Genomic DNA, 25,032 nt, shown 5'->3' on the forward strand with positions numbered 1-25,032 from the left:
CCTGCCAAACTAAGCTTCATAAGTGAAGGAGAAATAAAATACTTTACAGACAAGCAAATGCTGAGAGATTTTGTCACCACCAGGCCTGCCCTAAAAGAGCTCCTGAAGGAAGCACTAAACATGGAAAGGCACAACCGGTACCAGCCACTGCAAAATCATACCGAAATGTAAAGACCATCGAGACAAGGAAGAGACTGCATCAACTAACGAGCAAAATAACCAGCTAACATCATAATGACAGGATCAGATTCACACATAACAATATTAACTTTAAATATAAATGGACTAAATGCTCCAATTAAAAGACACAGACTGGCAAATTGGATAAAGACTCAAGACCCATCAGTGTGCTGTATTCGGGAAACCCATCTCACGTGCAGAGACACACATAGGCTCAAAATAAAAGGATGGAGGAAGATCTACCAAGCAAATGGAAAACAAAAAAAGGCAGGGGTTGCAATCCTAGTCTCTGATAAAACAGACTTTAAACCAACAAAGATCAAAAGAGACAAAGACGGCCATTACATAATGGTAAAAGGATTAATTCAACAAGAAGAGCTAACTATACTAAATATATATGCACCCAATACAGGAGCACCGAGATTCATAAAGCAAGTCCTGAGTGACCTACAAAGAGACTTAGACTCCCATACATTAATAATGGGAGACTTTAACACCCCACTGTCAACATTAGACAGATCAACGAGACAGAAAGTCAACAAGGATACCCAGGAATTGAACTCAGCTCTGCACCAAGCGGACCTAATAGACATCTACAGAACTCTCCACCCCAAATCAACAGAATATACATTTTTTTCAGCACCACACCACACCTATTCCAAAATTGACCATATACTTGGAAGTAAAGCTCTCCTCAATAAATGTAAAAGAACAGAAATTATAACAAACTGTCTGTCAGATCACAGTGCAATCAAGCTAGAACTCAGGATTAAGAATCTCACTCAAAACCACTCACCTACATGGAAACTGAACAACCTGCTCCTGAATGACTACTGGGTACATAACGAAATGAAGGCAGAAATAAAGATGTTCTTTGAAACCAACGAGAACCAAGACACAACATACCAGAATCTCTGGGATGCATTCAAAGCAGTGTGTAGAGGGAAATTTATAGCACTAAATGCCCACAAGAGAAAGCAGGAAAGATCCAAAATTGACACCCTAACATCACAATGAAAAGAACTAGAAAAGCAAGAGCAAACACATTCAAAAGCTAGCAGAAGGCAAGAAATAACTAAAATCAGAGCAGAACTGAAGGAAATAGAGACACAAAAAACCCTTCAAAAAATTAATGAATGCAGGAGCTGGTTTTTTGAAAGGATCAACAAAATTGATAGACCGCTAGCAAGATTAATAAAGAAAAAAAGAGAGAAGAATCAAATAGATGCAATAAAAAATGATAAAGGGGATATCACCACTGATCCCACAGAAATACAAACTACCATCAGAGAATATTACAAACACCTCTACGCAAATAAACTAGAAAATCTAGAAGAAATGGATAAATTCCTCAACACATACACTCTCCCAAGACTAAACCAGGAAGAAGTTGAATCTCTGAATAGACCAATAACAGGAGCTGAAATTGTGGCAATAATCAATAGCTTACCAACCAAAAAAAGTCCAGGACCAGATGGGTTCACAGCCGAATTCTACCAGAGGTACAAGGAGGAGCTGGTACCATTCCTTCTGAAACTATTCCAATCAATAGAACAAGAGGGAATCCTCCCTAACTCATTTTATGAGGCCAGCATCATCCTGATACCAAAGCCTGGCAGAGACACAACAAAAAAAGAGAATTTTAGACCAATATCCTTGATGAACATTGATGCAAAAATCCTCAATAAAATACTGGCAAATAGAATCCAGCAGCACATCAAAAAGCTTATCCACCATGATCAAGTGGGCTTCATCCCTGGGATGCAAGGCTGGTTCAATATATGCAAATCAATAAATGTAATCCAGCATATAAACAGAACCAAAGACAAAAACCACATGATTATCTCAATAGATGCAGAAAAGGCCTTTGACAAAATTCAACAACGCTTCATGCTAAAAACTCTCAATAAATTAGGTATTGATGGGACGTATCTCAAAATAATAAGAGCTATTTATGACAAACCCACAGCCAATATCATACTGAATGGGCAAAAACTGGAAGCACTCCCTTTGAAAACTGGCACAAGACAGGGATGCCCTCTCTCACCACTTCTATTCAACATAGTGTTGGAAGTTCTGGCCAGGGCAATTAGGCCATAGAAGGAAATCAAGGGTATTCAATTAGGAAAAGTGGAAGTCAAATTGTCCCTGTTTGCAGATGACATGATAGTATATCTAGAAAACCCCATTGTCTCAGCCCAAAATCTCCTTAAGCTCATAAGCAACTTCAGCAAAGTCTCAGGATACAAAATCAATGTACAAAAATCACAAGCATTCTTATACATCAATAACAGACAAACAGAGAACCAAATCATGAGTGAACTCCCATTCACAATTGCTTCAAAGAGAATAAAATACCTAGGAAACCAACTTACAAGGGATGTGAAGGACCTCTTCAAGGAGAACTACAAACCACTGCTCAAGGAAATAAAAGAGGATACAAACAAATGGAAGAACATTCCATGCTCATGGGTAGGAAGAATAAATATCGTGAAAATGGCCATCCTTCCCAAGGTAATTTACAGATTCAATGCCATCCCCATCAAGCTACCAATGATTTTCTTCACAGAATTGGAAAAAACCACTTTAAAGTTCATATGGAACCAAAAAAGAGCCCGCATCACCAAGTCAATCCTAAGCCAAAAGAACAAAGCTGGAGGCATCACACTACCTGACTTCAAACTATACTACAAGGCTATAGTAACCAAAACAGCATGGTACTGGTACCAAAACAGAGATATAGACCAATGGAACAGAACAGAGCTGTCAGAAATAATGCCACATATCTACAACTATCTGATCTTTGACAAACCTGACAAAAACAAGAAATGGGGAAAGGATTCCCTATTTAATAAATGGTGCTGGGAAAACTGGCTAGCCACATGTAGAAAGCTGAAACTGGATCCCTTCCTTACACCTTATACAAAAATCAATTCAAGATGGATTAAAGACTTAAATGTTAGACCTAAAACCATAAAAACCCTAGAAGAAAACCTAGGCATTACCATTCAGGACATAGGCATGGGCAAGGACTTCATGTCGAAAACACCAAAAGCAATGGCAACAAAAGCCAAAATTGACAAATGGGATCTAATTAAACTAAAGAGCTTCTGCACAGCAAAGGAAACTACCATCAGAGTGAAAGGCAACCTACAAAATGGGAGAAAATTTTCGCAACCTACTCATCTGACAAAGGGCTAATATCCAGAATCTACAATGAACTCCAACAAATTTACAAGAAAAAAACAAACAACCCCATCAAAAAGTGGGCGAAGGATATGAACAGACACTTCTCAAAAGAAGACATTTATGCAGCCAAAAAACACATGAAAAAATGCTCACCATCACTGGCCATCAGAGAAATGCAAATCAAAACCACAATGAGATACCATCTCACACCAGTTAGAATGGCAATCATTAAAAAGTCAGGAAACAACAGGTGCTGAAGAGGATGTGGAGAAATAGGAACACTTTTACACTGTTGGTGGGACTGTAAACTAGTTCAACCCTTGTGGAAGTCAGTGTGGCGATTCCTCAGGGATCTAGAACTAGAAATTCCATTTGACCCAGCCATCCCATTACTGGGTATATACCCAAAGGACTGTAAATCATGCTGATATAAAGACACATGCACACGTATGTTTATTGCAGCATTATTCACAATAGCAAAGACTTGGAACCAACCCAAATGCCCAACAATGATAGACTGGATTAAGAAAATGTGGCACATATACACCAGGGAATACTATGCAGCCATAAAAAATGATGAGTTCATGTCCTTTGTAGGGACATGGATGAAATTGGAAATCATCATTCTCAGTAAACTATCGCAAGAACAAAAAACCAAACACCGCATATTCTCACTCATAGGTGGGAATTGAACAATGAGAACACATGGACACAGGAAGGGGAACATCACACTCTGGGGACTGTTGTGGGGTGGGGGGAGGGGGGGAGGGATAGCATTGGGAGATATACCTAATGCTAGATGACGAGTTGGTGGGTGCAGCACACCAGCATGGCACATGTACACATATGTAACTTACCTGCACGTTGCGCACATGTACCATAGAGCCTAAAGTATAATAATAATAATAATAAGAAGAAGAAGAAAAAAATAATAATAATTTGACAAATCCAAAAAAAAAAGTAAAAGTTTTAGAAGTATTAAAAAAAAAAAAAAAAAGAAAAATCTTTGTCAAGTATACTGAAGCATTAATGGTATTGATCCTTAAGAGTGGTTTAATTTTCTACCTGTAATTTTTTCTGAATTCTGCATACTATCTTCAATAGATAAATATTTTACTAATGAAAAATAAAGATGGTGAATAAAAGCATCAATCTATTTAAAAAAAAAAAAGTTGGCATGTTGGGATATTCAGTTTTTCCTCCTTTATGTTAATCATTTACAGAAGAATGAGCAGCAGTAGTAGTTTTTGTTGCCTATTTGACATAGCTTAGCAACCAGTCTATACATGTTCTAGTCTGCTCGGTCCAATGCAATAGCCATTAGCACATGTGGCTATTGAGCACTTGAAAAGCGACCGAATAAAGACAAGCTGTATGTATAAAATATCTACTGGATTTTGAATATTCAGCATGAAAAAAGGAATGTAAAATATTTCATCAATAATTTTTACATTGATTACACGTTGAAATAACACTGTTTTGAATATATATGGAGTAATAAACTTACCTTTTAAATATGACTATTGAAAAATTTAAAATGCATATGTCACTTTAATGTGGTGCATTATATTTCTGTTGAAGCATGCTGGTCTGGATACCATACCTCTGTAGTAGAAGGGGATAGCTCTTTATTTGAAAACCTGTAAGCATTAGCATTATCTTTCCATAGTCTTCTTTGCAGTTGTTTCTTAGCAACCCCCCTCACATCCCCAATTAACACTCCCTAGCCTTCTTGCAATCCTCCAGCCTGAGTCCCTATCCTGAATCTTATGCCTGAATGGGGACTTTCCAAATATATATATATATATATATATATATATATATATATATATATATATTTAGATCTCTCTCTCTCTCTCTCTACCCCCCACCCAGAAGGGGGGGACAGAAATTGTTAAGTGTAGTTTGTGACATGTTGAGCTTGAGTATCATGAAATATCATATATATGATATATATGTGATATATATGTGATATATATATGTGTATGTGTGTGTATGTATGTGTGTGTGTATATATATATATATATACATATATATTTGGATATTTCATGATACTCACTCCTCAACATGTCACAAAATATACTTAACAATTTCTGTCCTCCCTTCAAAGGCCCCATCAGTGCTCTGTGTTTCTTCCATCAAATTTCATATGATGGGTACAAAGTTACAGCTAGACAGGAAAAATAAGTTTGGTGTTCTATTACACATAGGGCAAGGGTCCCCAACCCCCAGGCCATGAACCACTACCAGTCTGTGGCCTGTTAGGACCTGGGCTGCATAGAAGAAGGTGAGTGGCAGGCGAGCAAGGGAAGCTTCATCTGTATTTACAGCTACTCCCCATCATTCTCATTACAGCCTGAGCTCTGCCTCCTGTGAGATCAGCTGCAGCATTAGATTCTCATAGGAGCACAGATCCTATTGTAAACTGCACATGTGAGGGATCTAGGTTACAAGCTCCTTATGAGAATCTAATGCCTGATGATCTGTCACTGTCTCCCATCACCACAGATGGGACCCAGTAGTTGCAGGAAAACAAGCTCAGGGCTCCCACTGATTCTACATTATGGTAAATTGTATAATTATTTCATTATTACAATTTAATAATAATAGAAATAAAGTGCACAATAAATGTAATGTGCTTGAATCATCCTGAAACCGCACCCCACCCACTGGTCCATGGGAAAATTGTCTTCCATGAAACCAGTCTCTGGTGCCAGAAAGATTGAGGACCACTGCAGTAGGGTGACTGTAGCTAACAATCAGGTATTATATATTTCAAGATAACTAGAAGAGAGGATATTGAATGTTACAACAAAGAAACGATAAATGTTTTAAGTGATGAATATGCTAATAACCTTGACTTGATCATTACACAACGTACATATGTATTGAAACATCACAGTGTAGCTCATAAATACATACAATTACTATGTGTCGATTATAAATAAAAATAAAATAAAATGATAAAAGATTTTTAAAATTGCATATGACCCACTTAATCTTACAATTGTGTATTTATTCACACATTCATTATTTATTTTGAATTATGTCCTAGGTATCAGATACTTACTGAGTGAGGCATTTGGAACATAAAGATAAACATGATAAAATGGGGTTTCCACACTTAGGAAACATATAATCTAATGGGAGCAGTAGACAACTGAACAAGGACAATGTGATAAGGAGAGATTCTCCTTTTTCAATTAAGTCCCCTGAGAACCAATGTTTGGATTCTTCCACCAGCTGACTGTACTCTTTTAGCCAATGACTATCTGTGGTGAGTAGTAATGTGGGAGTCTGGTTTGGATCCATGATATGACGGGGAGCAGATCTTAACAGGTAAAGCTCAGAATAACAGTCTGAGTAATTATGGGTGTGATCTAAATAAATACCTTCCCTTGGCCCCTCTTTCTGGAAGCCACTATTTCCAGAGACAAGGGAAAGAAAGTACTCCACAGGCAAGAGAGGATTATCAGCTGCATGCCAAATAGGCTGCCCCTTCGCCAAATTCTAGGCAGGAACAACCCTGTCATTCCTCATTTCCTCATTAGGTCTATTCTCAGTGCAGTAGAAAAACGGCGGGGAACATCACACATTGGGGCCTGTTGGGGGGTGAGGGGCTGGGGGAGGGATAGCATTAGGAGAAATACCTAATGTAAATGATGAGTTGATGGTTGCAGCAAACCATCATGGCACATCTATATCTATGTTTGAAACATGCACATTGTACACATGTACCCTAGAACTTAGAGTATTAAAAAAAAAAAAAAAAAGAACAAACCCCGGCTTTGGAATGAAACCAACCTGAATTTAATTCCTGCTTGGCCATCTATTTAGGTGTGTGACCTTGAGCAATTTCCTGATCTGTAAAATGGATGAGGCTTCTTAGAGGATTGCAGAAAATAACATGCTTGACACTTTCCTTTTCCTTACCAAAATAAAATGTTTTAGGATGTCATCATGGAATCAGTATAGGCCAGAATTGATTTCTAGGAAGATCTTAATTTCAAATGTTCTGTCCCACTATCCCTATAATGAGACTTGATTCTTAGTTTTTTTATATGCGCATACTGACGAATATGAAAAACATGCTACAAGGAGTCCACTTTGATTTTAGTATTGCACAGTAGTCCAAAATGTATGCAAACATTTCATGGTTTATTTTGGGAAGTGCTCTTTTATTGTACAAACACTGGAAAGACCAGAGCATATACATTTTTGCGCAGTTGGTGAATGAAAACTCTAAAAAATCTCCATATTGGTGCCTTTTCCAGGAGGTGGTGGGGGGAGGTAATTGACATGAAGTTAACTTTTAAACTTTAAAATTGTGATGCATGTCTAAGGCGGGGATGTTGCTATTTATATTATAATTTTCTTTGTCACATCCTCCCCGCCCACCTTCCTTTTCCACAGGTAGTTTTCTCTCCTGCACATAGTTGAAGCCAATGTTCATTTTGCTCATGAGTCACTGTTTTTATCTGCAAAAAAGGCAGAGTACACTTGATTTGCTTTTAGAGCCATTTCCCATTTTCTTACTCAGTTCACAAGTCATCAAGGTTATATTCATTTCAACTAGTGCAAAATTGTTTCTGGAGACACAACTTACATAGGAATAGATGTGTAAAAATCTGGATCAATGGGAAAGCAGTGATTTTTTTTTTTAAGTGCCAGCATGGGTGGGGCTGATCTGAAATATTTCACATGCTGGCACTGAATCAACTGCCAGCTACCTCCAGGGCAGATGAATCTTACCTTTCCTCTGACTCCTCAGAACAGAGGAGGAAAAATGGGATGCTCTATTACCTGGAACTCACAATAGCAGAAGAAACCGCCTCTGCTTTTATTCTGTGCTAAGTATGTCTGAGTGAATCCAGAAACAGCCTCATCTATCTTATACTGGTGAAGAGAGGGTGGAATAGAATGCCCATAGGAATTTTCTGGTCAAATGTGAGCTATCACATGAAATAACAACTTATTATTCATTCTAACTATTTTGGGGGACACGTCTCCAATACGAATCAAAATCCAGCTCTGTGTTTCTGATTGACTTAAGGCTCAAACTGCTCAATGGGAGAGAGGGTAGATAAAAGTAGGTGATTCCAGGTACCTTGCAACTCAGTGATGATGTGATTTATCTCCATCTTCTTAATACTTCAATGATTAAATATTTTTCTTATTGATTCTGAGTCTTCATTTTGATTATGGAAAGACTGTTCCTAGTATTAGTAACAACTAACAATTATTAAGCATTTCCTGTATGCCAGACACTTTGTTGAGCATGACACATGAGTATTGTGTATAATCCTAACAACATCCTTATCAGGTTGAAGCCATCATCTATCATCATTTTACAGTTGAAGAAACTGAGGTTCAAAATTATTAAGTAATTTGTTCAAAGTGGCTCAGCTCATGAGTGCCTGAATTCTCACAGAAGGCAGGTTCATTTTTGCAGGTTAGAATCACCTGGGGAACTTTCAAAAAACACTGATGTCTAGACTGTACTGGGGATGAATTTAGAATATCTAGAGATAGTGCTTAGGCATTGGGACTTTAAAAAATAACTTCTTTGGGTGGCTCCAAATGATAGCCAGCATTGAGCAGCTCTGCTCTAGTGCCTGCATTATTTAGTGCTGTGCTATGAATTCTCCACTGACCAGTTTATGGCCATTGGCTTAAATACTTAACCCCTCTGAACATGAATTTCAATTGAAAACTAGGAGTGCTATGTCCTCACGTCATTAGAATTACTTGAGAAAATAGCCTAACGGGGGAAGTTCTGAATCTGGCACTTGTCAGGCTCACACAATGTGAGTCCCCATTTGTGTTTCCTTATCATTTGCTGTAAGTAGTTACTGCTCACTACTTTCTGTGGGCCTGACTCCAGCATTGTCTTCAGCCTTTTATTAGTTGGCTACTTCCAAGCCACTAAGGGCTGGGGAAGCAGATAACCAGAACGAGATATATGTATAAAATCACTGTGTTAGGGAAGAACTAATAGGCTCCGAGTCAGTGCCCATAGGTTTTTCCTAAGGGGTCCTGCTTTGAATGCAAGGATTTGGTTTAGTGGAAGGCTCAGAGGCATTTGCTTCCCTTCTAGGCCAGAGTACATAGTCACCAAACCCTAGAAAGTTCTAGAAAAGCAGAGATCTAGTTTAACTCCTAGTACTACTGATGGGAACACTGAGGCCCAGAGATAGAATGTGATTTACTAAAGATCTCACAATGAGCACTGTCAGAGCCAGGGCTGGAAGCGATGCCTGGAAGTCCTGCACTGTTAACTGGTTCATTCATTCACTCATTCTTTCTTTCTTTATTTCTTTCATTCTTTCCTTCAACGAAAGCTTATTGAAGTCCCCCCCCCCCCCCGCCCCATGCACCAGGCACTCTCCTGGGTGCTGCACTGCAGTGGTGCATAGGACAGTGTACCTGCTTCCTGGAGCCCAAGTAAGGGGGGATAAGACCAGCTGTCACATCACTACCTGCTTTTTCCAGCAGTCTGGATTTTTGCAATCCTCCACTCTTGAACAGAGCCATCTGGCTTTTCCTGACTAGTCTTTCTGTTCACTAGTATCTGTTTTGCATCTTTTCCTTTATTTCTTCATAGCTGCCTCCTCCTTGCCCCCACCCTTAGGACTAGTCAGGCTTGCTGGTTTCCCCTAGCTTCCCAACAATAAATCTTCAAATCCCTTCTAAGAATATTCCCACTTATGATTTCACAATGCACATCTTCATTTTCCAAGGCACACACTTTCTTCTGTGAGGTGGTTCCTTAGGGTGGGGGGTGCCAGGGATTTAGCCAAAGTGTCTACCAGGGTAATACAAAATATAAGAGCTTCTTAAATAGAACTAAATAAATCCTCACAAAAAATTTAATTTAAAATTCTCATTTCAGCACATATTTTATAGTGTTGCATTATATATTAGTACATATTATCTACCTTGTTAGTACACTTACATTTATTTGTGGGGTATCATAAATATTTTTTACTGATATCAATGCACAAACATGGGAACCACTCCTTAGGGACTCATGTTCGGGAATCCCCCTCATGCTCCCTGACGTCCCGTACCTTGAGATGGCACATCACAAATTTATGCATCACGTGGTTCCACTTGGACTTCTTAAATATGGAAAGGTGCCCCACGTCATGCTGCAAAAATGCACTCTGAGCCTAGGAGAGATGAAGTTACTGTTAGAGAAATTGGGACCCTAACAAGAAATCAATCAATGAGTCCCGTAGTAGATTCACAACCTTATTTGGGAACAGTGGGTGATCTTGTTCAACCTCCAGCCAAAATTAGTTTCTGTTTCCCATACATATCCTGCCTGTTCTTTCCAACTTTTATGCCTTTGTTGTCTCAGCCTGGAATGCTCTCCTTGTCACTTTCAAAAGTTTCCAGTATGGAGTGCAAAGACCATGGTCTTTGGTGTCAGACAGATTTGAATTCTAAACTGTTCTTCACCACTAATGAGCTTCACAACTCTGGGCAAGTTACTCAGTAGCTCTCAGCTTCAGTTCTTCATCTGATAGAAGGGGACACTAATACCTGACTCATGGGGTTGTTGTGCTACGTACCTATATGTAAAGTGTCCAGCTTATGCTAAGCACTAAACAAATATTTGTTTCCTTTCTTGTTTCCAAAAGTCACTTTTCAAGAAATAAAACAAGAGGATTTAAGAAAAAGAATCAACATCCAGAATTCTGGAAACTGGAAACACATTGCAGTTAATTCTCTATGAAACCTCTTCCAATGATTCTAATGAGACTTAAATGCTCCTTTGTGCTCCAACAGTACATGCTTGTTCCTCTCTTTGGGATTAATATCATTGATTTTTGCCAGGCAGTGTGTTTAGCTGTTTGTGAAGGACTATTTCCTCCACTAGGTGACTTCTTTCTCAGGAGCAGGGAGCATGTTGAGTTTTCCTTTGTATCAACAACATGGTATCATGCTCATAGAAGGCTACATTCAGAGATTCATACTTCATTCAACAAAGATGTATCAAATGCCCTGCTAAGTGTCAGTTGCTGTTTGTCATTTATGGAGGAACTCACATGTTCTTATTCTTACATAGGATATCACATCTGCCCTTGAAGAATTCATGGTCTGATGCATTGATAAATGTTGATTGATTAAAGAATGAAAGATAAATATGTGTGTTGCATGGCTAAGGACAGAACTTCAATCACTGAGATGGTGGGGCTAAAACAGGGCAAACAGCAGCAATTGTCATTAATTAAACATTTACCATAGGCCAGACACTGTGCTTTATATTTTACACGTTTGCCTGATTAGTCTGTCTCAGAATAATTCCACATTCATTATTATCCTCACTTTAGAGAGGAGAGAACCAAAGCCCAATGAAGCTTGGTCACTTGCTGGTAAGTGCCTGACAATGATGAGTACCTTTCCAAGAAGTGTCAGGCAGCAGCTGACACCAATCTAAAAACAGAAGAAACTCTGAGCCTTTCTATGAGGACGCTGCCTGGGCTTAGTATACCTGCTTACCTGAGAAATTGTGAGAAGAAAGGAAATGAATATAGTAACAGGCCAGCCACTGCCAAAATGATACACCATTAGCCACACCAGCACTTCCAAAATTAAGATCTGGGCAAAGTGAAGAAAGAAGAACCCCAGGTTGGCATGGAACATGTTCATAGCCTCTGCGATCCTCCGCAATTCTTGGAAATCTTTCACCAACTGGGACTATGAAATAAATATTCAAAGAGTAAATTAGCTCTTTCAGGGGAAAGGGAATACAGATGAACATAATTAATACTTTATTTTATTAATTTTGTATACATCTCTTCTATTAATATAATTTTATTAATACATTTAATTGTCCAAAATTAAAACCCCAAAACAATGAACCAGCAAATAAAACCTTAAAACAAAGTTTATGACTTGTAAACTGTCCTAAAGCTGTTATGGAATTCAGAATTAGATTTTTTCAGGGGAGGGGGAAGGAGAGGAGAATGCAGTGGAGAGATACATGCACCTAACTGTCGCCTTTTAAACCACCAGAATTATTTCAGGTGTTGAGTGAGCTATGGTTCTGTTTGGGGGAACTTGATCATCTATATGGATCTGTGTTACCATAGTTACTGGTATAGTTTACAAAGTGCTTTCCAGGCCATCAGTTGCTTAATGTGTAGAAAGGGTTATTTCCTGAGAGATGGAGATCGTAGAACAATATAGTTCACTTAGATTAGCTTTCAGGATGAATTTTCTGAGAGCTGCTTAATGGATCCCCCAAAACAAGGCAGGGCTTATTAGCGTGTGTGTACTCGGTTGGAGAGGTCTCGTTTAAGGGCCCTGTGTGTATTTGCATGTATGAGTGTTCATGTACAACATTAGCATTGGTTTACAAGCTTGCCACATCATACTGTGGAGCGCACAAGGTTAGAAAGAAATAGCTCTTGGCTTATTGACTATTATGGGTTCGAAACTAGGACAGCTGTGAAAGTGACCAGGTTATGAGAACTATAACAGGGTTGTACAGATGTAAGAAAGGAGAAATGTTAGAAACAAAAAAAGAAAGAGCTATGAAAATAATTCTAGAAGCCAAAAATTTCAAAATTCTCAGACACAACTTTTAAAGGACCTACTGCCTGGCAAAAGTTCTGGACAGGCTCATCTCCCAAGCCCCCATCAATCTCAGAATTCTTGTGGCCACAGATTATTTTAATAATTATCTAATATTAATTTGTTATCTCTAGGGTGCCTCCAGCCTGGTCATCTTTTGCAAAACATTTATTGCAGAGTTGAGGGAGGTCAGCAAAACCCAGAAGAGTGACTGGGTTGAAGTTGTCAACAAGTCAGTGACAGGTGGTGAACTTAAACCCACACCTGACACACAATTTTATGATCAAATACTAATTTTCTATATACAGCAACTTGAATATCCACATAAATGTATTAAAGAAAATTTATGGTAGACCTTTATCTCCAGAGACCAACACTCTTTTAGATAATGATTATCTGATAGGTCTCAGTCGTTAGTGGGATTTTACTTTTCTTACAGAAAAAATTTAGGAAAAACAATAAAGTTTTGCATCACCTTCACTTTTTAACCTAGAGCTACCTGACCCAAATGATGGGGACATATCTGAAAGTTTTAAAATTACTAGTACCATCATCAGTTCATGATTATGATAATAAGAAAAATGTATTGAGCATTTACTGTGTTCCAGGCATTGTTCTAAGCACTTTAAATGATGACTTTACTTCTTTCAATTGTTTTCCCAATGACTCTCATAAGGTTGGTACCATTGTTTTCGGTATCTTATGGGGGAGAAACTGAGCCAAAAGAGGTTTGGGAACTGGCCTAGACTCACACAATCTGAGAATGGCAAGGTTAGGGCTTGAGTGCAGGCTGTCCATCCTACCAACCCACTCTTCGGAACAGAGCTGTGCTGTGGGATGAACATGGGCCTAAAGATTGAGCTTAAGTATTAGCCTCAGATTTGCCCGTAACCAGTTCTGTGTCCTCAGATTAGTCCTGCTCACTTTGTGAGTCTGTTTCTTCATTTTTTAAAGAGAGAATAAAATCCTTGCTCCCTCTGCTTCACAGGGGTCTATGGATCCACACATTATAAAAATTATTTCAAGAGTCAGGCAAATGTAAGCTGTTACAAAAAATAAATTTTAAAAAATGGAATTACTCGATATTAAGTAAAATTCCTCTCGGCGTGATGTAAAACCATCCCAGTGAATTTTTAGTCCTATGGAGACTCTGTCCTTTAGAAGACAGTATTCATGTAGCCAAAATATTAAAGAAAGAATGGCATTTTTACTTGGGAATACCTAAGGGATTGGAGCCAGAGAGAAGTGATTTGGAGTCTCAGCTCTTTGATACACCAGCTGTCGGACTTTTAGAAAGTAATTTATTTTCCCTGAATGATAATTTCCCCAAATGTAAAAAGGCTGTAGTTAGGATACAGTGACAGCTTTCAATCAGTAGTTGTTTTTGGAGTTCCTACTACATGTTGATCCTGTGAAAGGAGGTCTTCAAGACACAGGGATAAGAAAAGTGGACATAGTCTCACCTCTCATGCAACTTAGTTGGGCTGGGAACATAGACATACATATAAAACATAATTAAAAGCAGTCAATGAAAAGGAAATTATATCTGTAAGTTCCCTGGCATGAGGTAGGTGCTTAGAGACATGAAATTACTGTTTGATGAAGGGATAAGAATTTTATTCTTTTGCTTCACAAAGATTTAAGAGTTCTCATGATCTAAAGAAAAAGGCACTGTTTTGAAATACATGGACTCCATCCATTGACTCTACTGTGGTCCCACCCTTCACAGAAAACAGTTAATTGGCTTTAAAATATGCCTCATCTCCATCCTTCTACACGCTTGGATCCTGACATCTCACTCACATTTTTGTGTCTTTCCTGGCTGGGCTCTCCTGGGGCAAGTTCTCCAATGAGCAGTGGCTTCAGGTACAACTGCACAATGTCAAGCTCTGGATGCATGGCCCTGAAGACATCCTGTAAATCAGAGATACCTGTCAGAGGCTTTGAAGAGACATGCTTATCCACAGATCAGTTCCTTTTCTTATCTTGTCCTGTGCTCAGTCTGGCAATCAGCACAAACCTCATTGCAGAGGATTTGCTTGTAACTCCAAGTTGATGTTTCCAGTTGATTGATCAAAATTATCCCTGAAAACCACCTCTGTGAAAGCTTCCTGCTGGATACCCACCTACTACGTATACTGCTTCTCTAGGTATGACCAACACAGTCAGGGGATCCTGGAGCATTGATGAGATCACTATTTTATTTATCACCAGAAGAAATAATTGAGTTTATGGGTTGGGATAAATCTTTATAAAAGTCCAGCATCAGTCTTAATGTGAAAGTTGCTCACACTATCTGAGACAGTGCGGCAACCAAGATTGGCTATGCAAATTATATCTTCCATTGAGGGCCCTCTCTGGGTTCTTGGCCAAAGCCCAGGGGAATAAGGCCCCTTGAATTAGTTAATTCTAGAGAAGGACAGCTTAAAGTTGATGATGCCTTAAGGCAAAGGCATGAGAGATTATAAGAGCACAGCCCTAGAGCCCTGGGTGGTCTAAAATAGTACACCTTTGGCTAAGCTTGTCACTGGAGTCTCCTCACTCTCTATTAAAAAAGTGCTGTTGTGGTCTGTGCAGAGACTTGGTGACAGCCAGAAACAGAATAGAGGTGACAAACTATATTTTTCCACCTCAGGTGCATGTTAAGTAGCAATTCCATATGGCTATGAGAAGCAGTGATGGTCCCTATATCCTGCTTATGTTTGGAAGAAAGAGAGTCTTATCTTCCAGGAATTTAAATTGTTTTTGGAAAGAAGAAAGATTTTCCAAGAGGGAGATGCTAGACTTGTTGCTATTATGGTTTGGGGACGGGAGTAATTAAAAATGAAGAAATATTACCAAAGTTGTAAACTGTGTATATGGAAGCCATACAAATTACTCTGCAGTGGTGGTGTTGCATTATACTGATTATGAAAGTGGACCCTGGAGCCAGCTTTCCTACATGCAAATTCTAGCATTGCTACTTACTAGCTAAGTAATTGTAGGCAAGTCTCTTGAATTGCCTGTGACACTTCTATATTCTCTTTCCTAAATGGGGGTGATGATAATACCCGCTCAATTCATGAAGTTATTATGAGGGTTAAGTAAATTAATAATAATGCCAAATGGCATTTACTATGTTTTAAATACACATCAGAGATATTTCTTATGTGTATACCTCCACTGATAAGAACCCACTACCTACCTTCTCTTCGATATTCAGAGATTTCCTCTCTTTACCTCAGTGCCTAATGTGGAGTGAGCTCTGGATTATATTAGTGAATATAATGAGTGCTACATCTTCAAATAGTAAATCAACTTTAGATATATCCAAGAATTACATATGAGCCTACTTATTATTGTAGTATTATAATAATGCTATATTCTAATATAATTACTTATAGAAATAAGAAGGTGTTTTATAAAATACCTTCATTATAAATGAACAAAGTTAATTAGAAGGATACAATATCAACTCTTTAGACTCATTTCACCTATGGGTCTCCAGATGCAATGATGTAAAATGGGCCTTTATCTGTTAGAATCAGTCCAGGCAGTGAAGTGCCATTTCTTCTTTTGTACAGAAAATGCCACCAGTGTCCATTCTGCTTCTATACACTCCTCCTGAGTCCCTTGGGAAATGCTGGACTAAATAATTTCAAAGGTGTTTAAATTTTTCACATTTGTGATACTAAAGCTTAGGTCCCCTAACCAGGAAGAGTGATTCAGTGATGAAGAAGGTGATTAAAATATCTCATTGTGACCCATACTGAAAAATCATGTGCTGCTTGTTGTTTCAGAGCAGATTAGGATGGAAGATATCCTGATGGATCAAGATCAAAGTATAGAATATAATCTATTGCAATTTCACTGTACTCTGAGCAGCTATTTAGAGTCCTGGAACAGTGTACTGACAATAATATTCTTCTGGGTTCATTGTTTCTTCAAATCCCCAGGAAGGTTCGTAGGTTAAAACTGTGACAACACATATGGGAATGCCGCAGAGATTTTCAGAACAGTAGATACTGGTCTGCTCTGTGGAACTCTTTCCTGCATCAGTGGGGCAGCACAAGAAAGGAGTTTAGGTAGAATATTCTATTTGAAAGAATTTTCAAACAGAATCTAGATACTAAGTTGTGAAATTCTCCTCGTGAAAAGACTGCAATAATGCAAGTCCTGTTACCAACATTCTTGGGCCAAATGTGTTCCTTCTGAAAGACGGAGAGGGGATAAAATGAAGAGTAGAAGGGGTAGTGTCAGTGTTTATGAAGTGTGTCCTGTGTATAAGGCATTCTATGGGCCAACTCATAGTCACCATTTTAGTTCTGTGAGATTCTGTCACTTTCATTGTACAGATCAAGATACTAAGTTTCAGAGGGGAGACGTATCTTGCCCCAAATGCCACACTCAATAGCAGAGCCAGGGTTTGAATTCAAGGTTATGCAATTCTAAAGCCTTAAAGCCCTAAAGGTCCATTCCAGCCTTAACACATATAGTTTGTTTTCTTAAAGTCCTCCCAAGAAAGGAGTGATGACAGATTGGGGATGATGCTAAATCAGTATGTATCTGCTTGGCAGATGGTAATGGCGTGTCTCCACCATAGGGTTGAGTCATATAAAACATTTGCCTCTGTCTCCAACCTGCCTCCCTAGACTCACCTTCTCTATACCCTTCATGCGTCATCTTCTCTGCTGGAGCCTCCCCATTCAGTATACATTCCATGGCCTTCTGTAGTTCTGAGGCTTTACACTTACTGCTCTCTTGACCTTGACTACCTCCTTCATTTTCTCTCTTTAAAAGCTCCTCTCACCCTTCAAGGCCCAGATTAAACACTGCTTCCCCCAATCACTCAGGAAAATGATTCATGATTGCTCCTCGGCTCACACGACACTTTGTTCCTAGAGCTTTTCAAATTTATACTATACTATACTATACTTATACTATAATGAATCTGTGTACTCACCTCTTTTTTTAGTGGTTTGTGAGTTTTTTAAAGACTGGGACCATGTACTATTATTGGTTAATGTATACCTAATGTCAATCACTGTGCCTAAAGTATAGCATGTGATCAATAGACACCTGACAAATAAGGGAAAGGGTGAATGAATGAATGGATATAGCATTTCTATAACAAGGTATTAGGATAATCAAAGTGTGGCACTCTAAGTATACAGGTGTTAAGTGCTGCTGTCTCTTCCTATCCACGGTATCTCTATTTTCTGACCTTTTTGTGACTTCAGCATCTCACATTTTCGTCTGTTAGCCTTTTGGCTTCCTTCTCAATCATCATCTTTACTATTTAAATTATTCACAGATTTATACCGTAGCTCATCTCATAACTGATTATTTCCAAAATAGTAACAGCATGGAGAAGATGTGATTACTGCTTTGCTTTTACAAATACCTTGGATAAAGTGCTAATTTTTTTGCTGTTATTTGGTGGGAGATGGAGTCATGTGCTTTCGTGTAAAAGCAGTATGATTCCTAGTGGAAGAGAAAAGTATATAAAGTCAAAGGGTGTGAGATAAAATTCTGTTTTTACAACTTAAATGTTGTATACAGGCTGTGACCTGTACAAAGGCACTCGGCCAAGATGGCAAGTGTGGCCTGACTTCCAATGGACACTCCATTTGCCGAACTTTGTGCCTATAGGGCTGCAATCACCCAGAGAGTGTGCCTTTCCTAATTCACACTAAGGCATAGTATAGGGTAGCAGAGGAGTAGGCTGTTTCACACACAGAAATTACTTAATTTCTCCTAAATGTAGATAATACTACCTAATCTTCTCTATGAGCTCATTAATTCCTTCATTCATTTATTCAGTCATTCTAAAACCTATGGAGGACCCAGCCTAGAGGTTAAAAGCTTAGATTTTGGAGTCAGACATCAATAAGTGGCCATGATTATATATGATTATTACTTAGTTCATTTGAGGTGGGTTGAAATTTCCCAAAAGAAGTTTACTAAGGAACAAACATAAATTTAGAAACCATCCATAGAGAGTTTTGTGTATGTAGTCATAAAACAAGATAACTAGAATATAGACCTTGATGTACTCACTGCAAAAAAAAAAAAAAAAGCTCATGAGACTGTTCTATATCTAACCACAGATGAAGACTCCTGCTCCCACACCTTTGGGTAATTCCTCTTCTGCTTCCTTCTCAGATTTCATCTGCCCTAAGGCAATGGCTAGAACAAGTCTCTACAAATTTCAGATGGACAGTGAGTTCTGAACAGGCCAATTTGTGTGGAGAAAGAATCTTTGCCCTTGTCCTGGGAGACAGCTGCTTTGGAGTGGGAATGATCACAGAAAGTCACCAGATTCCTCTTCACCCATAGGGATAAGCAGAGGGTTATCTTCCCACTGCAACTCATTCTATTGTTTGAACACTTTTGTTTCTTGAAAACTCTTCCTTATATTGAGATTTTTTGGTATAATGCTTTCGGCTGAGCTCCAGCCCAAATGAACTCAACTCTCCCCTCCCATTCCTCTTCCTTTCAAACCTGTGCATCTCCTGGGCTTCCTGGTAATAGATATCACCACTTAGTTGCCCAAGCCAGATATCTATAAGTCAGCTTAGACTCCTCAATCCTGCTAGTTTATCAAGTCACTCATCAAATATTATAAATTATGTCTGCTAAAAATCCTTCCCACCCATCTCCTCTTCTCCATTCCTATAGCCAACACCTTGCTTGGGCCTTCAACATGTTCCCTGGACTCCACCCTGGTCCTCCTTCATTTTGGGAGGCTCTTCTGGATTTCATCCTTCACTTAACTGCCAGACTCACCTTCCAGAAAGGCAGTGTCTCCTCATGGCCCATTTTCATCTCTTAGCACTTGAACTTCTTTCTCTCTCCTCTCCTCCATCGATTTTACAGCTAGAACTATCATTTCCATGAGAATCAGATAATTTTAAAAGTTTTGATGATGCAGGAAAGATGTAATTATCACTGATTGTTACTTTTCTTTTACCAACAGCTTAGAAATGCCAGGTGATTGTGTTGTGAGGATGAAGGTGGGAGGGATGCTGTGCTAGGGACACATTCTCATGTATAGTAGGAAGAGAGGCAGCAATGCAGTAAGGATAAAATGCAAACTCCTTAGCTCAGCACACAAGATCCTTTCTCTCCCTCTGCTTTCTCTTTTCTCTTCCTTTATCTCTTCTCTCTCTTCATCTTCTATCTGTCTTCTCCTTTTCTTTTAGACAGTGAATTCCTCTGTAATAACCACTAACATTAGTTAGCATGTAGTTTTGGCCAATATTGTGCTGAGTAAAGGAAGTGTCCAGGCTGGGATGCCCACTCTGGTGGGGTGCTTACGCCATGAATCATATTTGTACTCCATTTCTGTATGCACTCTCCCTTTCCCCTGCCCCAGCCTTGCCTCTGCTGGCTCTGCTCATCTGAAACCATTCAGAATGCCCTCTTTTGGTGCTGCACACAACTCTTCCTTCTTCCACATACCAGTCCTCCAAATAGTTGAAATGGATCCTGCCATATTTGCTATAAGCTTTTGTCATTCTTTCCCATCATGTTGGACTCTAACTCTCATGAGAAAGAGCTTCAGTTTCTTAGTCTCTCTACTAGAGTGTTGTGTCCAGAAATAAGGAGTGTGCTAAACAGCACACAAAACAATAAGACTGCTTTCTTTGTTCTGATTATGCTGCCTCTCTGAATGCATTATAAGATTGCAATTATGTTTTTCACGGAGCTCAGAACATACAGTTGTTTTATACAAAATTTGTGGCCAGCTATTTATTCTTATATATTTACTGTCATCAAAGTGTTTGGTAGGCCAGGTGCAGTGGTTCATACCTGTAATCTCAGCACTTTGGGAGTCCGTGGCAGGAGGATGGTTTGAGGCCAGGTATTAGGAAACCAGCCTGGGCAACATAGTGATACCCTTTCTCTACAAAAAATTTTAAAAATCTGGCTGTGATGGCATACACCTGTGGTCTCAGCTATTTGGAAGGCTGAGACTGAAGGATCGCTTGAGCCCAAGAGTTGGAGGCTATAGTGGGCTATGATCATGCCACTGCACTCCATCCTAGGCAGCAGAGTGAGACCTTTCTCTAAGAAGAAAAATATGTTTTATAATCCTCATTTTAATGATTGCAAAATAGCTTATTGTATTGTAATTATAATCTATAGAATTAATCCTCTTTGTTGTACTTACAGGTTGTTTCTGGATTTTCCTAGGAGAGCTCTTACAGATAAAAAGACTGTGGCCATAACTCTAGTTATTAGCATAGTGACATTAGTTTTAAACCGTATCGTTTGAAAATACTGGATAACTCATGTGTGCAATAACAGGAACTTATATACCAATTTTGTTTTATAGATTTATTGTTCTTAGTAAAGTTCCTTGGAGAAAATGGAAACCCATCTCAGAAGAGTGAAGTAATAATAAAATACAAGAGCTTCTATGTTTTGAGTACCTAATTTGTACCAAGCACCACAGTGAGCACTTCATTTGATCTCTGCTGACTTTTGCGGCAATGCTAAGGTGAAGGTATTATTTATTTATTTATTTATTTATTTATTTATTTATTATTATTATACTTTAGGTTTTAGGGTACATGTGTGCAATGTGCAGGTTAGTTACATATGTATACATGTGCCATGCTGGTGCGCTGCACCCACTAACTCGTCATCTAGCGTTAGGTATATCTCCCAGTGCTATCCCTCCCCCCTCCCCCCACCCCACAACAGTTCCCAGAGTGTGATGTTCCCCTTCCTGTGTCCATGTGTTCTCATTGTTCAATTCCCACCTATGAGTGAGAATATGCGGTGTTTGGTTTTTTGTTCTTGCAATAGTTTACTGAGAATGATGATTTCCAATTTCATCCATGTCCCTACAAAGGACATGAACTCATCATTTTTTATGGCTGCATAGTATTCCATGGTGTATATGTGCCACATTTTCTTAATCCAGTCTATCCTCATTTTCTAGATAAGGGAGCTGAGGCTTCAAGAGCCTCAGGACATTCCTAGTAAATGTGGAGCCCAGGTGCAAAGCAGACCTGTTTCATTCCCATGAGGCTGGAACCCTAACAAGAGTTTTGGAATAACTGACTGCATGAATGTATGAATTAATGACCCTGTGGGATAGATTACGTAGACACCATCATTCACCTTTTATGAGGACGATGGAGACCTACAGAAGATTACTATGTATATAAGAAAAGGGTGCTTTCTCTGGGTGGGTGCAGCCATGGGCCTGAGGCTGGCACACAGTGAGAATACTTTGGCTCACACTTGCCACTCAGAGGCTTGACCTGCAAGCGTCTCTTAAGCTATAGGGTGAGCATTTGATCTCACACCTTCTGACTTTATGATCTTCCCTCCTTCATTGGAAAGCATGATGCTTCATTATATATCCCTCTGTTCCCAGTCACACAGGATTTCTAAGCTAGTGGTGAACAAACAAGAAATAATAATTATATTTATGAGGATAAAGATGCTGGTGATAAGACTGATAATAGATATGATCAAATGAACTTTTACTAAGTATCTGGCACCAATGCCAAGCACTTTACATGTGTTGGTTCTATTGGCCATAAATCACTCAGATGGGTAATGTCAGCCTCATTTTGCAGATGAGGAAGCTGAGGCTCAGAACATCCCAATAACATTCCTAGGTTCACATAACCTATTCCAAAGCTCAGGCTCCCTGTACTCTGAGTCACGGAGTACTGTGGATTGTTCTGGCACTCCCTGTTTCTTCTTAAGCCATTTTCTCTAGGAGAATCTTTTCTTTGGACATTTTTTATCTATTTTCCTAAAGTCTAAGGTACATTACTGACCAACTTACGATTTTCTTCCTTGACACAGGTAAATTCTAAGGTGGCATGGGTATTTTCCCACAAGATTCTGATGGTTTCTATTATATTAATCAATTCCTCCTTGTTGGCTATAATTGGACACAAACTCAGGGTCTTTTCCTGACTTCTAGGAGATAAAAATCATTAGCAAATTAAAACTTTATCATCTATCTGGGCTGCCTCAAACTGAGTGAGGCTATCAGTTATTTTTAAGGTGGTTGAAGGCTCATGTCTTTGCGAACACATCCTCTGAGCTAATTCTGTGACTTGTGTTAACAAAGTCTCTTCTGTATTTTCTCTGAGTTATAGAAATGAGGGGATGGTATAGATAGGCATCTGTAGTATGTTTTACATTTTCTTCTTGTTTTTTTTTCTCCTGTTGTTCTTACACAAATGCTCTTCTTCTTGCTACTTCTACCCTCTGCTCTCTGATTTCTGGGCACTGTGTACAAGCTCATGCTTATTTTCCAAGGAAAGTTTGAACTTTGTTTAAGAAATATATCTGAGAGAAGTGGTGGGGCTGTAGCTGGGCATACTCAGAAAGGTAATCATCTGACTGTAAAAACAAGATAGGAAGACGGTAGAAGAACAGGAACCTAGACAGAGAAGGGGGATGAGAAATTGGGGAAAAAGTAAGAATTGAGGAAAAGAGATGCAGATGGCATCAAAAGATGAAATCTTGCAGGTATTTGTGAATTTTGTTATTATTAGTACAGTACCATGTATAGACTGGCACTTAGCAAAATAATGTTTTCAATCCGATCTTTAAAACCAGTTAAAGAAGTTATATGCTAAACTGTAAAACCAACAGGAGCCACATACTTTTTAAAAGCCTGCATTTAAATTTCTATTCTGTCATATATTAATTTCTGATCTTGAGTTAGTTGTTTAGTTCCTCTAATTCTGTTTCTTCGTCTGTACAGTGTGGGAAATAAAAGTCCCAATTGAGAGAAAACTGACTTCTTTATGGAATATTTTAAAAGAGATTCCTTAAGGCATTTAAGATTTTGAGACACCTTTTTATGAAATATTAAGTAGAAATTTTATTTTATTTTTTACAATCCAGATATTTAGGGCTTTAGGATCAAACCGACCTGATTTCAAAATTTGGCACCATTACTTGCTGGCTGTGTGACATGTTATTTACATCTTTGAATGTCAACTTTGTAAGAGTCTTATAAATTTCTATTTAGGTTCAGATGTTCTTTTTTTTTCCAGATTTTACTCGCACATTTATCATTTTCTTCTTATAAGACTGACTCAGCTTCAAAATGAAGCAAAACAAACCACCAAGAACAAAACAAAACTCAGAATATGCAAACATAGTATTCACTGGCAGCATCTGAACTCATCCCAAACCAGGCGCAGCTCATAGCTAGACCTTGAGGCTTAATTTACTCCTAAAATTTTGCTAGAGAGGAATCCTGAAAAATTGGTTTGGGAGGAGATGAGTGATTGTGGAATGCTTTTGGGAGGAGAGCCAAGATCTCAGCCACCCAGCAGCCGGGGCAAAGACAGAGAGGGTTGGGGGGAAAGCTTGGAGTTTCTTACCATGGCATCTTCCCCAGCACAGTGGTTGAGGACCTGGTGCCCACCTGGATGCCTGTCGGCCCAGCTGGAGACATTGTAAACCTTGCGATTGATGACCAGCCACTGGTCAGCCTTCTGATTATGCCTCTGGATCTCCTGCCAGGTGTACATGTTGAGGCTTTTCCTGGGCACGCTGCATTTCCCGTTTGCCTCCTGCTTTACATAGACCTCAGCTTCCCCATTTGCTATGGGTTTTCCTTTTGGCTGATGCTTCTCACCCAGGTATGACTGGTTCCTTCCTACAATGCTTCCATTGTCCCCACACTTTTCTTCAAATTTCATTGTCATTGAATCCCTAGGATTTCTGGATTAATGCTTGAAATTTCTAATCCTTGCCTCTGATTGAACCATAAAATGACTGCCTTTCCCCCTTTTCATTCCATTGCTGTATGATCCCTACACTGAAAATTTCTGAGCCTAGTTGTCTCTTCACAAATCTGATAGTGAGCACCTTCCCAGCTTCTCACTTCTTTGCCTGTCCTGAATCTTTTCTGCCTTGATGAAGGCTAGGATGCCTTCCTTCCTTCTTTCTCTCTTCACTTCTCCTCTCTCTGCTGCCTAGGCTCTTGGAAGCATCCTCCTTCATCATTAAATGCTCCTTAGTAAAGATCCTAGGCCAATCACACTCTGGCCTCATGTCGTGGCCCTCCCTGAGGGAGGAGGGACTAAGCTGTGGTCCTGGCGA

At 39.1% G+C, this 25,032-nt stretch overlaps 1 protein-coding gene across 1 annotated transcript in view; it reads right to left on the reverse strand.

Moving 5' to 3' along the window:
- LOC100438893 (putative fatty acid desaturase 2-like protein FADS2B) overlaps positions 1-24,629 on the reverse strand; it is a 41,924-nt gene extending 17,295 nt beyond the window's left edge. The window contains 4 exon segments of the mRNA XM_024255012.2: positions 10,440-10,541; positions 11,878-12,075; positions 14,758-14,868; positions 24,309-24,629. Coding sequence (XP_024110780.2) covers positions 10,440-10,541; positions 11,878-12,075; positions 14,758-14,868; positions 24,309-24,629 — 732 coding nt within the window.
- Positions 24,630-25,032: the final 403 nt, after the last annotated feature.

The sequence above is a fragment of the Pongo abelii genome, chromosome 9, assembly GCF_028885655.2.
Source record: "Pongo abelii isolate AG06213 chromosome 9, NHGRI_mPonAbe1-v2.0_pri, whole genome shotgun sequence".
In the NCBI taxonomy this organism is placed as follows: Eukaryota; Metazoa; Chordata; class Mammalia; order Primates; family Hominidae; genus Pongo; species Pongo abelii.